The sequence below is a fragment of the Candida jiufengensis genome, assembly GCF_024610255.1.
Source record: "Candida jiufengensis strain CBS 10846 chromosome Unknown scaffold4, whole genome shotgun sequence".
NCBI lineage: Eukaryota > Fungi > Ascomycota > Pichiomycetes > Serinales > Debaryomycetaceae > Lodderomyces > Lodderomyces jiufengensis.
Window position 1 is genome coordinate 395520 of NW_026261559.1, and position 14974 is coordinate 410493.

Sequence of the window (14974 nt, forward strand, 5' to 3'; positions counted from 1 at the left end):
ATGAATGAAAAACATCATATGCTGTCGTTAAATTCAAAATCAAAAATTACTTCCTATACGTCAACTTCAAAAAGTTATACAAATAATAATCAAGAATTTTCATCATTAATTTCTTTTAAAAATATTTATGATTTTGCTATTTTATCATTATTTATAACGATTATTAAATTTATTTATGAATTTATTACATTTTTTATACCTTCATATACTTCGATTATAATTTTACAAGATCCTTTAAAAGATTCAAAAAATTCAGTATTAAAGCAACAACAACAACCTAAAAATCAACAACATCAAACCCAATTATTTCCAAGTATTAATCTTAAATATAACAATGAATCATCAAAAGAAGAAAAAACTGAAGATTCATTGGTTCCAACAACTTGTTCTATGGGATTAACTACAAGATTATTACCAGTTAAAAATTCAAAAGGAGAATTAGAATGGGTATTTACAGAAGATGATTCAAATAAAAATAATGAATTAGATGCTTTTAAAATGCCACAAAATTATGCACCATATGCTCCACCACCACCACCACCAGCACCAAATCAACAACTACAACAAGAGCAAGCCAACCCAAGCCCATTGAAATTTGATCATCATTTTAATAATAGTAGTAATGAATTATCACCAACAATTTCAAACTCATCAAATGAAACATCATTATCATCAAAATTAGAATCAAATACTAGTAGTCAAAAAGAACATTCTATTTCACCAAATAGTAGTTCATCTCCTTATGAAGGTGATGGTGAAAATGATGTAGATGAAGAAATAGATGATGAAAATAAGATATATCAATGTCCTCATTGTGATGCAAATTTCAAAATTAGAGGTTATTTAACAAGACATTTGAAAAAACATTCAACAAATAAAGCATATTCTTGTCCATTTTATGATCAAAGTATGTATGTTGATAAAAATAATATTACTCATAAATGTCATCCAAATGGTGGGTTTTCAAGAAGAGACACTTACAAAACTCATTTGAAATCTAGACATTTTGAATATCCAAAAGGTACAAAAACAAAAGATAGAGGAAACAGTTCAGGAAATTGTGGATTATGTGGAGAATTTTTTAATAGTTCAGAAATTTGGTGTGAAATTCATGTTGAAGGTGGAGAATGTAAATTTTTACCAATTGATTATAAGGGTAAATCAAGAATTAAAAATAGATTAAGAAAAAAATTACAAAAAAATGAAATTATAACTGATCCAGAATTATTACCATATGCTTCAAAAGTTTATGAAGAAGTTAAAGAACAAAAAAAATTAAAAAAATTAGCAAAACAAGAAAATAAGTTGAGACAATTACAAAATCAAGCTCATTTTCAGCATTTTAATAGTAAAGAACAACAAGTGAGTAATTCAGAACTACAACATCCACATCCAACACAATCTTCGACTAATAATCATATTGATACTCCAACTTCAATAAGTTCATCAAATTATGAGACTTCTTCGATCCATTCTCCTTATACTCCACAATCAAGTAAATCACCATTAAGTTTAATGACAAATCAATATGTAAGACATCAACCTACACCACCTCAACAACATTACACAAGCACAAATTCCACGACATCATTAACACCAGCTCCATATCAATTTGATCAAATAGCTACCGCACATCAAAAAACTCCTCATATTCAAAAAGAAGATTATGATGATGAATACTGTTTAGATATTGATCAATTAGATTCAAATATGTATTTAACAAATTCACAAAAAAATTTAAATTTAGAAGTTTTACAAGCTTTAAAATTACAACAACAATATCAAAGGAGAGTTTTCAATGATCAAAATTTAATGCAACGTGAACAACAATTATATCAACAACAACCAACTCAAGTTCAATCTGTTCATCCAAGTCAACAATCTTATCATCCTTATCAACCTCAACAAGTTTTCCAAACTACAGGTTAAATTGCAAAGCGAAAAACTGTTTCGGTCATTTCTTTTTTTTGATGATGAAATGAGGTTATGAATTTATGTTGTGATGTCTTACTTTTTGCTTTACTTTCAAATTCTGGTTTTATACTGGTTATATTTTTTCTTCTTCAGTTTATGTATTTTTATCATTATAGTTATTCAGAGTCAGATTTATAAAAATGTTTCGGTCAGTTCATATTTTTAAATGGTTTGATTTCGGTGCTTATTTTTTCAATTTTTTTAAAGAGTTTCTATATTTTCGTTTGATTTTTAGAGTGATTACAAAAATTTATATTGGTGTTTTTAAAATAATTCTAAATTTGTAGCTAGTAGATTTTTTCTCAATATTGTCTTTATTAAACTGTACATTCTGTTTGTGATTGACTATCTGAAATCGTTTATGATTTAAAAATATCATCAATTAAACTCTTTGGTTTTTTCTTTTTTTTATTCTTTGTATTAGTGGTTGTCAAATAAACAATTTTTTTCCTTTTAGTTGATTTATTTGAGCCAAAAATATCATCAATTGTTGAATCTGAAATTGCTTTTCGCTTTTTGGTTGTTGGTTTCAGAGTTTTTGATGATGACGGTGATGTAGTATTCGAAGATGGTATATCGGTATCACTTTCTTTAACTGGCTTGATTGGAGGTGTAGTTTCTTCAGCTACGTTTATGTCATTAATTTTATCATTCTTACCTGTACTGTCATTACTTGCTTCAATTTTCTCTAGTTCTTCTAAGTTAACTTCCTCACCCAAATCATCACCACCATTTTGTTCGAATAACTGATTCATTGTAACATTATTTAGTCCATTTTGTTCTTCAATAGTAGTAGGTATATAATGTTTTGATTTTTTAACACCAGGTATATCTAGCAATAAGCAATATATTTTAGATAAGTTCCCAATAAAAGCTAGTCCTAAAGTTATAAATTGTCCAAGCACGAGTATTGAATTATAATTCCAATACGCAGTTCTTGAAATTTTTATTATATAATTTGCAATTTTTAAAATTTCTTCAGATTTATATTTTATTTTTTTTTGATTTTTGATTCTATTGATGTCTATTTGTAACTTTAGTATCTTTCTCAAGTTTCTGTGGATTATATTTAGATATTTGAACCAGTTTTGTTGTGAATGTTGATTTTTTGATCTATAGTGAAGTAAATTTAGTAGTTCGTATTCGTTTGTTAGTTGTTTAAATGTATCATTGTCCATTATTGTTTCTGATAGTTCATGTGTATTAGCAAAATATAGCCGACTTTTAAATTTAATAGGTTAAGTTTGTTTTTAAAGCTTGGTGGCTAGTGTTGTAAATGTATAAAATGTTGTTAATAATTAATTAAAAGTAAATACCAATGTAAAAGAATACTTGATTTAACATTCTTTACACAAAGCTAAAATATTAAATTTTGTATGAGAGATGATTTAATACAAGAAGAGATTTTAATATTCAGTTTAATTAGAAACAAAACTCAATTCAGAACAATTATCAATATATCATCAAAATGACTGATCAAAATTCAATTATAGCAGAAGTAAGAGCACTTCTAGCAACTTCACAACCAGACAAAGCATTACAAATACTATCACCACACATTAACGAAAACCAAAATTCAATTGACTTTTTACAAATTCTAGGTGAAACATTACTAGAAAATAATGATTTAGAGCAAGCTTATAACGTATTGACAAAAGCTTGTGAATTGGACCCCACTGCTGAAAATGGGATAGAGAAGTTTTTATATTTAGGACAAATTATTGGTGGATTTGATGGATTAAATTATATAAATATTGGATTGAATAAATTACAAGATACAATGAATAAATTAGAAAATAACGAAATTACAAATGAAGAATTGCAATCAAAAAATTACAACAACAACGAGGAGTATATAAAATGGATAATAAACAAAATAAATTCAGGTATATTTGCAAGTATAGAGATATGGATGACAGATTTATGTATGGAACCAGAAGCAGAATCTAAATGTAATGAATTAATAGAAACAAGTTTAAAAATCGACCCTAAAAACCCGGAAACTTTCTCACAATTATCATCAATTAGAATATCACAACAATTAAAACCAGAAGCTATTGAAGCATTAATACATTCGTGGGATTTATTTAAATTAAAAAAAACAAAATTAGAAGATTTTGCTAATGAGAAAACAACACAAGGAGAAGATAATTTTGAAATTGGTATGGAATATGTTGAATTGATTCAACCTTTAATTACATTATCTAAATTTGCTATTGAATTGGAACAATATGATATAGCTACTGAAATCATTCAAAATATTTCTGATATAAATGATACTATATTGGATGCTTATTATATTGAATCATTATCTAGTATATTAAAAGCCAAACAACTCGCATTAAAAGAATTAAACCTATCAGAAGATCAAGATTATAGAGACATATCAATATCACAATTAAGTCAATCTCAAAATGAAGAAATCAAACAATTGTTGTCAGAAGCAAGAAGTACATTAACATCAGCATATAAAATCATAAATAGCGAACAAGTAGAAGAATGTGATCCATTAGTCGTTGAACAAATTAATGAAATGTTACAAGAATTAGGTGGACCAATAATTAGTGAGTTGATGCCGAAAAAGGATAAACATGATGAAATTGATGAAAATTGGGAAAATGAAATTGTTTCTGACGAAGAATAAAATATTTAGAAAAAGTACATCTATAGACTAGCTCTGGAATTTAATGTATATTAATGCTTTCAACAGTTTATTTTTTCAGTGACTGAAGAGTAATTCAAAATTTGTTTCATAGTAAAGTACAAAACAAAATAAGCCTCATCAAAAATCTCTTCGTACAAAGAAAAAGAGTAATCCAAATAGTATATGAAGTTTACGTAGTATTTACTCCATAATTTGCACACAACCAAACATCCTTTTATTTAACTCCCCTTAAGAACTAAATAAAAAAATGACAACGAATCATAGACCAACACTAATAAGTAAAAAAGGTAAAAACATTAAAATAAGAGATCTGATAAAACATGCAAGATCATTCCCACAACAACCTGGTTTAAAATTTAGAAAAAATTTACAAGGTATACCTATTGAAATTTTAAATAATGCTGTTAATGAATTGAAAGCTGAACAAGACAAATCAAAACTGGAGGATAATGATGATAAGAAAGTCGATGATGTTGTTGCTAAATTCATGGCCAATAAAAAAATTAATGATCAGAAGAATATTCAATCTAGGATACTACCCCCAGCTAAAATTATTACGAATGAAGTGCTAGATAATGGCGAGGATAAGACAAAGAGTAATAACAATGAAAACGAATATGATAACAACAATGACAATAACGACAAGACTGATAACGATAATAACGACGAAATACTCCCAAATAATGAAGATTCAAATATAGCAAAGCCTAGTAGACGACTAATAGAGTATGATTCATCAAGCTCAGAAGAAGAAGAAGAAGAAGAAGAAGAAGATAAAGATGAAGAGAGCTCAAAAGAAAAAAATAAGAACCTAATAGAAGTTGTAGACTTAGAAGCAGTCGAGGATACAATCAATAAGGAAGAAGAATCTCATTCAGTAAATGAGTCCAAAACTACAATTTCAAATAGTAATGCTAAAAATGATGAGGCAATATCAGAAGAGTCAACATCGGAAGAAGACGACGAAGAAGAAACAGCAGAATTATTAGCAGAATTAAACAGATTAAAACAACTAAAAAGTCAAAATCAACAACAACGACATCAACAACAACAACCAAATCAAAAACCGTTGCTCGATAATGTACTATCTGACTTACAAACTGCAACAACTAAGAAGAAAAATTGGAGATCATCACCTTTGAAAACTAATAAAGTGACTAATGCAAGACAAGTAGTTACTGATTCTAATTCTAATCAAAAATTCTTATCTGAATACATTAAATAAGATAAATAAACGAATATAGAATAAAGCAAAAATTTGTAATCTTGTAACGAAAATTTTAAAATTTGTATTATTTTAAGAAAAGTACATATTTCTAGCAATCAATATACAAGTATACCTATAATCTAGAATAGAAAAATAATCATTCTTATCAAGTTCAAGTCAAATCATCATCATCAACTTCATGATTTGCGGTATCACCTAATCTTGCGTGTAAATAAGCAATATCTTCTTTTAAACTTGATTCTTCAACAGTTTTAACCAATTCTTTTGTACATTTTGCAATGTCAAAACTTATACCAGCTAATCTTTGTTTAAAATTTTTATCAGCAAATTCCAGATCAATTTTATCTGAATTTTTACATAATATAATCATTCTATGATAACAATCTTCTAATGATTCAACTACCCATATACCATGTTCTTTTAATTGAGCATTTCTTGTTTGATTCATGGAGGTGTTTGTTGCTTCTGTCATTTGTGATATAACTGAAACTATAGCTTTTGATTTTTCTCTTAATTCTCCTCTGGTTGCTTTTGGTTTCTTGATAGCAGCTAATAAAGTTTGAATTGTATTAATAACTTCAACTGTTTGATGTTCTAAATATAATAAAACTTGAGTTAAAGTATTGTCTGGATCATCAATATCAAATAAATTTACATTAAAAGTTGCTGCTGCCATTGATCTTCTATATTCTTGTTTATGTCTTCTAGCTTGTTCTTCTTCGTCATCTTCATCATCATCTGGTTCTGCTATTCTAACTTTTGGATTTATTACTCTTATTGTTGCATTATCCTCTTCTTCTTCTTCTTGTGAGTTAGATCTTTGGTCTGATTTTATGGTATCTTCTCCAGATGTAATATTTTTATTTAATTGAGTATTTTGATGAGTAATTGTAGATATTGATTTATCTTGTACATTTCTAGGGGGTTGTTGTTCAACTTCAGGTTCTTCCTCCTTTTTACTTTCTGCATTAGCTGATGTTTGTTCTCCAGCAAATTTTTCTCTTAATGATTGGAAAATTCCTTTCCCTCTACCAGCAAACAATGAACCACCACCAGATTCAGCACTATCAGAAGAATTTGATCCTTTTTCCTCACCATCTTTTGCTTCCCTTTTACCATCATCTTTTGACAAAGAACGATTTACAGTAAATGGATCAGCAAGTTGTCTTGGTTCATCATTTTTGTTGTTGGCTGTCCTCCCTTGATCTGGTGAAGATTCAAATTGTTTAACTCTATCTAAAAGACTTAACTTTTTAGCTGGTGATGGGGATTTGGAAGTTGAATATTCTCCCGATGTATTTTCAATTTTTTGACCAATACTTCCAAAAGAATTATTTTCATTTAAATTTGGACTTCTTTCAACTTTAACTCTTGATATACTTTCATTAGTGTCATTAGTATTTTCATTTTGAGATCCAAAAGAATTATCATTATCACTTTCCTTTTGTAAAAATTTACTATTTAATGCATTTGGGATTTTTTGTTGTTTAGCCCTTTCTCTTGATTGATCTAAAAAAGGACTTTTATCATCTAGCTTTTTTATATTATGTTCTGGTGAGGATGTATTTGAGTTAGTTACTGATTTATTTTGAGGAAATTGATTGGTTGATCCACGATTAGGAGAATTACTATTGCTTTCCAAAACACTATTATTATTACTACCTGTGGCTTTTAATTTATTGGCCATTTTCAAAGGTCTTACACCAAAGTTCTCATGAATTATATTAGCTGATGGTTTTTTCTCAACTTCAAGTTTTCTTAAATTTGTTGATTTTTCATTTAATTTTGAAACTGATATTAATTCACACAAAATACAACTCATTTCACCTAATGCTTTCTCAACAATAAATTTTGGAAATAAAGTTTTGTAAGTTGCGTGATATCTTGCAGAAGTTAATGCATAAGCAGCAGCTTCACGCAATAATACTGATTGTTCATTACTATTTGGTACATGATTATCACCTTGAGTTGCAACTTCATTTAATACATGTGCTAATTTTGAAATTTTTTCAAACATTATATTAGGATCAACATTATCACCATTTATATATAACAAGAAAGATTCTAGTAAAGCTTGAGCATCACTTACTAATTTTATTGAAATTAATCCATGAAGTGAAATTAATGGTTTTAATTCAAATTTAGATAATGCTGATTTTTTAATATCATTTGCAATAGTTTTTGATCTTGAATCTTCATATCTTCTTTGCCAAAGTTTGACTTGATTTTTTAAATCAAGAGTTGATAAGTTAGTCGCAGGATTTGTTGGTTGAATATTTTCTAACTTATCTAAAAATTCATTAATATTATTATCAGAAACTTTTAATTTTGTTGCTGTTGGTGAATTACCAGATTTATTCATAATTTGTGATGATCTATTAACTGGTGATGCATTTTTCAAAGCTTGATTTTCTAATCTTAATTGTGCATTCATTGATTTAATCTTTTCAAATTCATCTTTGACTTTATTGTTATTATTTTTTGATTTACTTAATGCATCATGTTTTGAAATCCAATTTTCTTTTTCTTGACCTAATGATTCTAATTCTTCACTTAATGATTTATTTTGTTTTACTGAATAATCATAATCATCTTGTAATGAAGAAAGTTTTTCAGTTAAAGAATTTTTTTCATTTTGTAAATTGGTAAATTGAGTTTTATATTCTTCCAATTGATTTTCTAATTCTTTAAGTATGTCATTCTTTTCTTCAAGTTCTTTATTTACATTCAATCCATTACTATGATGACCATTTGTATGTGAAGGACTTGAATTATGTTTGTTATGTTCATCATCGTCATCTTCTTCTTCATCACTTGACCAAGTTAAATTGGCCTTTGTTGGAACAACAGTGGTTGGTTGAATACCAATTTGATTTGGAGTATCCGAATTAATATTTTTGCTTGAAGTCGTATTATCTTCTGGTTTTTTAAAGTCTTCTCCTTTTTGTTGTTGTTCTTCCATTAATGGTAAATGACTACTTAATTGACGTGAAGCTTGACGACTATGACGGATTCCATTGTTATTGTTATTGTTATTGTTGTTATTATTATTATCAGACAAACTATGATGTAATGAAGGTACTGAATTTTTTCTTTCATGATATGATCCTGTATTATTATAATTGTTATTATTGTTTTGATTACTATGACTTGAAGATATAGATGGACGCTGATTATGTGAGATATGTTGTTGTTGTTGGGGCTGTGGTTGATTATCAATATGTAGACCTCTTCTTTCAATTTCAAAAGATATATCAGCAACTAAATCTTTAAATCTTGTTTGAGGTAATGAAGCTAATTTTTGTCTTGCTTGATTTCTTTTTGGATGAAATGATTGTTTTGGTAAAAGATAATCAGGTTCTCCTCTACTTTCATCAATTCTTCTTTTTAATTCATCATAAACATCAGTACTTAATTCTTTAAATTGTGCAGATGATAATTTTAATAATTTTTCTCTTGCTCTTTGAGCTCTTGATGAAGTTGATTTTGATCTTGTTTGTTGATCATCTGATATATCAAGAAATTGTTTTAATACCTTGTAATGATGTACTAAATCTCGTTCACTCATGATAATTGTAACTTAATTTTTATGATATGTTATTGAAAATATATATTTGTAAAAACTTTAAGGAGTAATATATTCATATATATAATCAGTGTTTTTTTTGATCTTAAAAACTGAAAATTAGATGATGAAGATGATTAATAAATTGTTCAGTTAATATAATGATAAGATGGAGATGATTAAAGAATTGATTGATTGATTGATTGTTATATATATACAAAGATAAAAAAAAATGTGTCGTAAAAAAAGTTATACAAAATAAAAAAATTTGGTTGTAAACTTTGATTGTTGTTTTTTCTTCTCTCATACAAATTTTTTTATTTTTTTGATATTTTCAGAAAAAGGTTTTAAGTTAAAGATCGATCTTTTTATTACACAAATCTTAATCTAATAATTAATAATATCAAGCTACTCAGAGGTTTCTAATTGGTTGAGTGAGATTTTCGATAATTTGAGTACCTTAATTAATAAACCAACTTAAGATGATCAAATTCAATTAACTTATATAAATGATTATTATAAAATTTTAAAATTGATCAGCCACTATAAAAAAAAATAATTTTGTGTGTAAATTTTTGTTGATTTATATTTTTGATTTTGTGTAAATTAATTTTTTATTTTTAATCTTTAAAACAAGACGCGTCTTATTTCTTCAATAAATTTTAATATTTACTTAAAAGGGTCTACATCTAAACTAAAATTATATAACAATCTAATCTATTATCCAATGATTTAAACTACGCCTAAATAACTGTAATCTAACTAGAACAAGAACATTGTAACATACTATAATCATCACCTTTATTACCTTGTAAAATCCAATTTTTTTCTAATTCTTTTAATTCTGTCCCCCATTGTTCTGGATTAAATGGATTTGAACTCATTTTTTGTAATTTTTCCAAATATGTAATATTTGAACAACGAGAATCTTGAGCTTGTTCTATTACTTGATTAAGAATCCAATTTCTTGGTAAGAATAATGGATTATATTTTGTAGAATCAGGAGTATTTGTTGTTGTTGTTGATTTTTGTTTATAGTCTTGATAAATTTTTAACCATGATTGAAATTCTTTTATTAAGTCTTCTTTTGTATTTCTATTTTTATTTGAATCATAATCTTTTAAAAATTCTGTAGATATTTCTTCAAGCAGTTGTGAATCAAATTTAATATTTTGTAAATTTAAAAAAAATAAATTAAAATCAATTTGTAATTTATATAATATTTCCAACATTGGTTGAATTATATCAATATTTTGTAAATCTGGATTTTGTTTATCTATTAAATTTAAAGATAATCCTAATCTTTTGAAAAAAGTTTCAATATATTTTAAAGTATATGAATATTGATAAATTTCACCACCAATTTCTATAATTTTAGTTGCTCTTTCTATAATATCTTCTTCCCATTCTTCTCTTATACCTTGTTTAAATTCAGGATTTTTTAATAAATTAAAACCAGCACCAATTAATTCAGCTAAATCTTCACCAAATCTAGTTAAATTCCACCATATTGCAGTAGGAACATTTTTATATCCATATCTTGATTGATGATCTTCTGAATTTGGAGTATAATTTGGATCATATTTATCCATTATTGAAAATGGACCAAAATCTATTGTTAAACCTAATATTGAAGTATTATCAGTATTTAATACACCATTTAAAAATCCATAACATTGACATATTGCAGTTGTTTCTGCATTTCTTATTATTGATTCAAAATACATTTTATCATAATCTGTTAATTCACCAATAATTGAATTATTTTTAGGTAATTTTAATAAATCAGGTTTTAAATTTTTAATTCTTTCAAAATTTTGAAATTTTTTACCATTAATTGTAAATAATTCATTAATAACATAATCAGAAACTTCTCTAATACCATCTCTATCACCTCTATACCTATACAAATCAAAAGTCCCCAATCTAATCCAACTTTCTGCAAATCGAGCTACTATTGCACATCTTTCTGCTGCATGTCTTTGTGCTAATGTTGTAGGTAATGAAGTTAATGATAATGCTCTTGTTGTTGGTATACCTAAAGCATTTAAATGTTCTGATATTATATATTCTCTTATTGATGATCTCAAAACTGCTTTACCATCTGCAAATCTTGAATATGGAGTTTTACCTGCACCTTTTAATTGTAATTCATAAATTGGTCTATTTTTTAATTCTTCTTCTTCATTTGTTATAGTTTTGGGTAATTCAAATAAATTAACAACTCTACCATCACCCAATTGACCAGCAAATTGACCAAATTGCCAACCAGCATAAGCTTGTGCATAAGGAAAAGGTAAATTGTATTTTGTAATATTTTCTTTATCATTATAAAACTCACCACTTACGATTTTTTGAAATATTGGTTCTTCAACTTCTTCCACAGTTAAATTTAAATCTTTTAATGCTTTTGGATTTGCAATTAAAAATTCATAGTCATTTCTTTTTGTTGGTAATACCCATGAAAATCCACCACTTATTAAATTTCTTGGAGTATTTGTTATATTATTTTCATTTCGTAAAGCTATTTCCTTTGTGGTTATTCTATTATCTGGTGATACATTAGATGTGAATGATGATGAATTTTGTTTTATTGCTAAATTTAATAATTTTGACGGGGTTGATGGTTTTGTTGAATTACTTGACATTCTTTTTATAATTCTAAGCATATAATTTGTGAGATTTTAATAATAAGTATTGGTTTTTGTAAAGAATGTTGCAGATAAATTGTATATACAAGTTTCTAAATCTAAAAATTTGGCTTGAAAATGTGGAGAATTTGAATATTTATGAGTTTGATTCTAATTTATAATACTTGATAGTTTCAACAATCCTGAACTAGTTTATTAAATAAAGAGTAATCAGTTTCAATTATTATATTTATAATTCAATTGAATTATAAGACAGTGAACTTATATATGATTAATAATGTTTTATCATAATTACATCATAAATTATAAAACGTTTAAATCGTGTGAAAGCTTCAATTATTCACGTGATCTAGATATGATTTGTTTGTTAACAACTGTTAATATGCATAATATATTAAAAGGGTTTTGACAGATGATTTACCTTACTTAATTAGTACCTAATATTTGTTGTGTATTATTGTGTTGTCATTAAGTTAGTATATGTATAATTGATTGGCAAATATTTTGAAGTAATAACGGTATTTTTTGATTCCTGGGGGTTTTATACAATTCCAAATACTTTTCTGATTGATCAAATTTTCTAGCAATTTAAATCGAGTTCTTGAAATGGATTCTTGAACTTTTAATTTCATGAACTAAAATATAAGACTTAATTTATTCTTTTAATGAACTATTCTCTTGTTGCTCTTTTTTTTTTTCATTAATCTCAAATTTTTCATACTTTCATTCTCTTAGACAAAATAAAAACAAAAAAATTTGTTTGACAATTTTGAATACGAAGTCTTTTTATTATTCAAGTTTTAGATTCATGTCCATACGTGTTTCAACAACAAATTAAGAGCAAAGTCAAATATCAATTACATTTACCCAAAATAATCAGAGATATTTCACTCAACTATTATACATCATCATTTAAATTTAGCATTTTAATCAAATCAAATCAAATATAATTCATGACATTAAAATATAGATTAAGGCTACTATTAGTTGTCGTGATATTTCTAATAGGTATCCATCTTATATACACCAAAACCATCACAACTAATAATTTTCAAAATATACTAGATAATTCAATTATAAATAATTTATCACAACAACAACAATCATCACAACAACAAAATCAAAGAATAAAACCAATACCTGGACAACAAATAGATCCAACTAAAAAACCTCAACAACAAGAACAATTAAAATCTGACTTTAAAAAAAACCCAAAGATTCAAGATTTTACTATATTTTTTGACAATTTGGAGAAATACTCGATTGATCAACCATCAATTAAAGATAAATATAAAACAGTTCATGCAGAAGAATTATTTTCATCTAATGACGATTTCTTGTTTAACAAGGAATACTTGGAAAATGTATTAGATATACCCGAGGCAACTTATGATGAATTAAAATCCAAACATTCACAATATGTAAATAAAAGAATACCTGAATTATTAGAGAAAGGAATATCGACATTTGGTAATCAAGTACCACAAAATAAAGAAGAATGGGATAATTATCATGGATCATCAGGTTATGTTTTAGTGGGAGGTGGAAAATATAGTTGGTTATCCTTTTTGGTGATCAAGCAACTAAGAGAAGTTGGATCAAAATTACCAATTGAATTATTTTTATCGTCAAAAGATGAATATGAAGAAAAATTTTGTAAACATTTGGAAGCTAAATATAATGCAAAATGTAATGTATTTAATAAAAAATTATCAGATAACTTATTCAAAAGATTTAAAATTGGAGGGTACCAGTATAAAATGTTGGCATTATTAAGTTCAAAATTTGAAAATGTATTATATTTAGATTCTGACAATTTCCCAACTACAAATATGGATTACATATTTGATACAGATTTATATAAAAGAAATCAGTTATTATTATGGCCAGATGCATGGGCAAGAACTACTAATCCAAAATTTTATGATATTGCCAACGTTGAAATAAAAGAAAATAAATTAAGATATTCACAATATGATATAAAACAAGCTGGTGGTAAAGAAAAATTAAGACCCTTAACAAGCTATTCATTTGAAAATTCTTGGTTCCATGATTTCGAAGGTACATTACCTGATCCAACATCAGAAACAGGAGTATTTATAATAAACAAAACAACTCATTTAAGAACATTATTATTGGCATTGTACTATAATGTATTTGGACCAGATTTTTATTATCCATTATTAACTCAAGGTTCAGCAGGTGAAGGAGATAAAGAAACTTTTATAGCTGCTGCTCATGTGATGAAAGAACCTTGGCATCAAACTTTAAAACAATTTTTATGGACTGGATATGTATCAAAAACAGATAACAAATTCACTGCTAAAGCTTTAGGTCATTATGATCCTATAAAGGCAAAAGAAGTTTCTGAAAAATTAGAATCTGGGGGAGATGATTCATTAAGTGATGAAGAAAAAAAAGTAAATGTTGTATTTATGCATTTATCATACCCTAAATTTTATCCAAATTGGTTAGTAGATAATCATAATTTAATCTATAAAGATACTGCTGATCATATAAGAATGTACGAAATGGTAAATGAAAACATTGGATATGATTTTGATTTAAGAATGTTACAGTTTTTCACAGAAGCAATTTGTCCAAATTATTATGGTGATGATGGATTAGCTACTGATAATGATGTTATATTAGATAAACATAATACTTATATGGGAGATTATTTGAAGTATATTAAAGATGATGAGGAAAATAATATTAAAAGATGTAATGATGTATTTTTACCACATTTACGTTGGTTAAAAGAGACTAAAAAGAATTATGGACCTCAAGAAGTTTGGTGAGTATAGCATTGTATTAGATATTTAATTATTAATAAAACAACAAATTAATGAATCAATCAAAAATATATTGAACTACAAAGATTTCTATAA

At 26.5% G+C, this 14974-nt stretch overlaps 7 protein-coding genes across 7 annotated transcripts; 4 read left to right on the forward strand and 3 right to left on the reverse strand. All coding sequences in view use genetic code 12, as the record gives it.

Annotated features, from left to right (window-relative positions):
- Positions 1 to 1929, forward strand: STP2 (Stp2p; the record flags this gene model as incomplete). The annotated part of the gene is made up of 1 exon (XM_051762550.1): positions 1 to 1929. One exon carries the CDS (start codon positions 1 to 3, stop codon positions 1927 to 1929), a length of 1929 nt encoding a protein of 642 aa, XP_051620618.1.
- A 404-nt stretch (positions 1930 to 2333) lies between these two features.
- RMP1 (Rmp1p) lies at positions 2334 to 3152 on the reverse strand (the record flags this gene model as incomplete). Its single annotated transcript, XM_051762551.1, has 1 exon — positions 2334 to 3152. The coding sequence occupies one exon, from the start codon at positions 3150 to 3152 to the stop codon at positions 2334 to 2336; it is 819 nt and encodes a 272-aa protein (XP_051620619.1).
- Positions 3153 to 3442: 290 nt separating this feature from the next.
- KGF54_002108 (uncharacterized protein) lies at positions 3443 to 4618 on the forward strand (the record flags this gene model as incomplete). Its single annotated transcript, XM_051762552.1, has 1 exon — positions 3443 to 4618. The coding sequence occupies one exon, from the start codon at positions 3443 to 3445 to the stop codon at positions 4616 to 4618; it is 1176 nt and encodes a 391-aa protein (XP_051620620.1).
- A 268-nt stretch (positions 4619 to 4886) lies between these two features.
- KGF54_002109 (U2-type spliceosomal complex subunit) lies at positions 4887 to 5864 on the forward strand (the record flags this gene model as incomplete). Its single annotated transcript, XM_051762553.1, has 1 exon — positions 4887 to 5864. The coding sequence occupies one exon, from the start codon at positions 4887 to 4889 to the stop codon at positions 5862 to 5864; it is 978 nt and encodes a 325-aa protein (XP_051620621.1).
- Positions 5865 to 6018: 154 nt separating this feature from the next.
- On the reverse strand, positions 6019 to 9435 carry SPA2 (Spa2p; the record flags this gene model as incomplete). The annotated part of the gene is made up of 1 exon (XM_051762555.1): positions 6019 to 9435. One exon carries the CDS (start codon positions 9433 to 9435, stop codon positions 6019 to 6021), a length of 3417 nt encoding a protein of 1138 aa, XP_051620622.1.
- Positions 9436 to 10190: 755 nt separating this feature from the next.
- On the reverse strand, positions 10191 to 12080 carry KGF54_002111 (uncharacterized protein; the record flags this gene model as incomplete). The annotated part of the gene is made up of 1 exon (XM_051762556.1): positions 10191 to 12080. The coding sequence occupies one exon, from the start codon at positions 12078 to 12080 to the stop codon at positions 10191 to 10193; it is 1890 nt and encodes a 629-aa protein (XP_051620623.1).
- Positions 12081 to 13036: 956 nt separating this feature from the next.
- Positions 13037 to 14884, forward strand: MNN2 (Mnn2p; the record flags this gene model as incomplete). Its single annotated transcript, XM_051762557.1, has 1 exon — positions 13037 to 14884. The coding sequence occupies one exon, from the start codon at positions 13037 to 13039 to the stop codon at positions 14882 to 14884; it is 1848 nt and encodes a 615-aa protein (XP_051620624.1).
- Between the last annotated feature and the right edge of the window lie 90 nt (positions 14885 to 14974).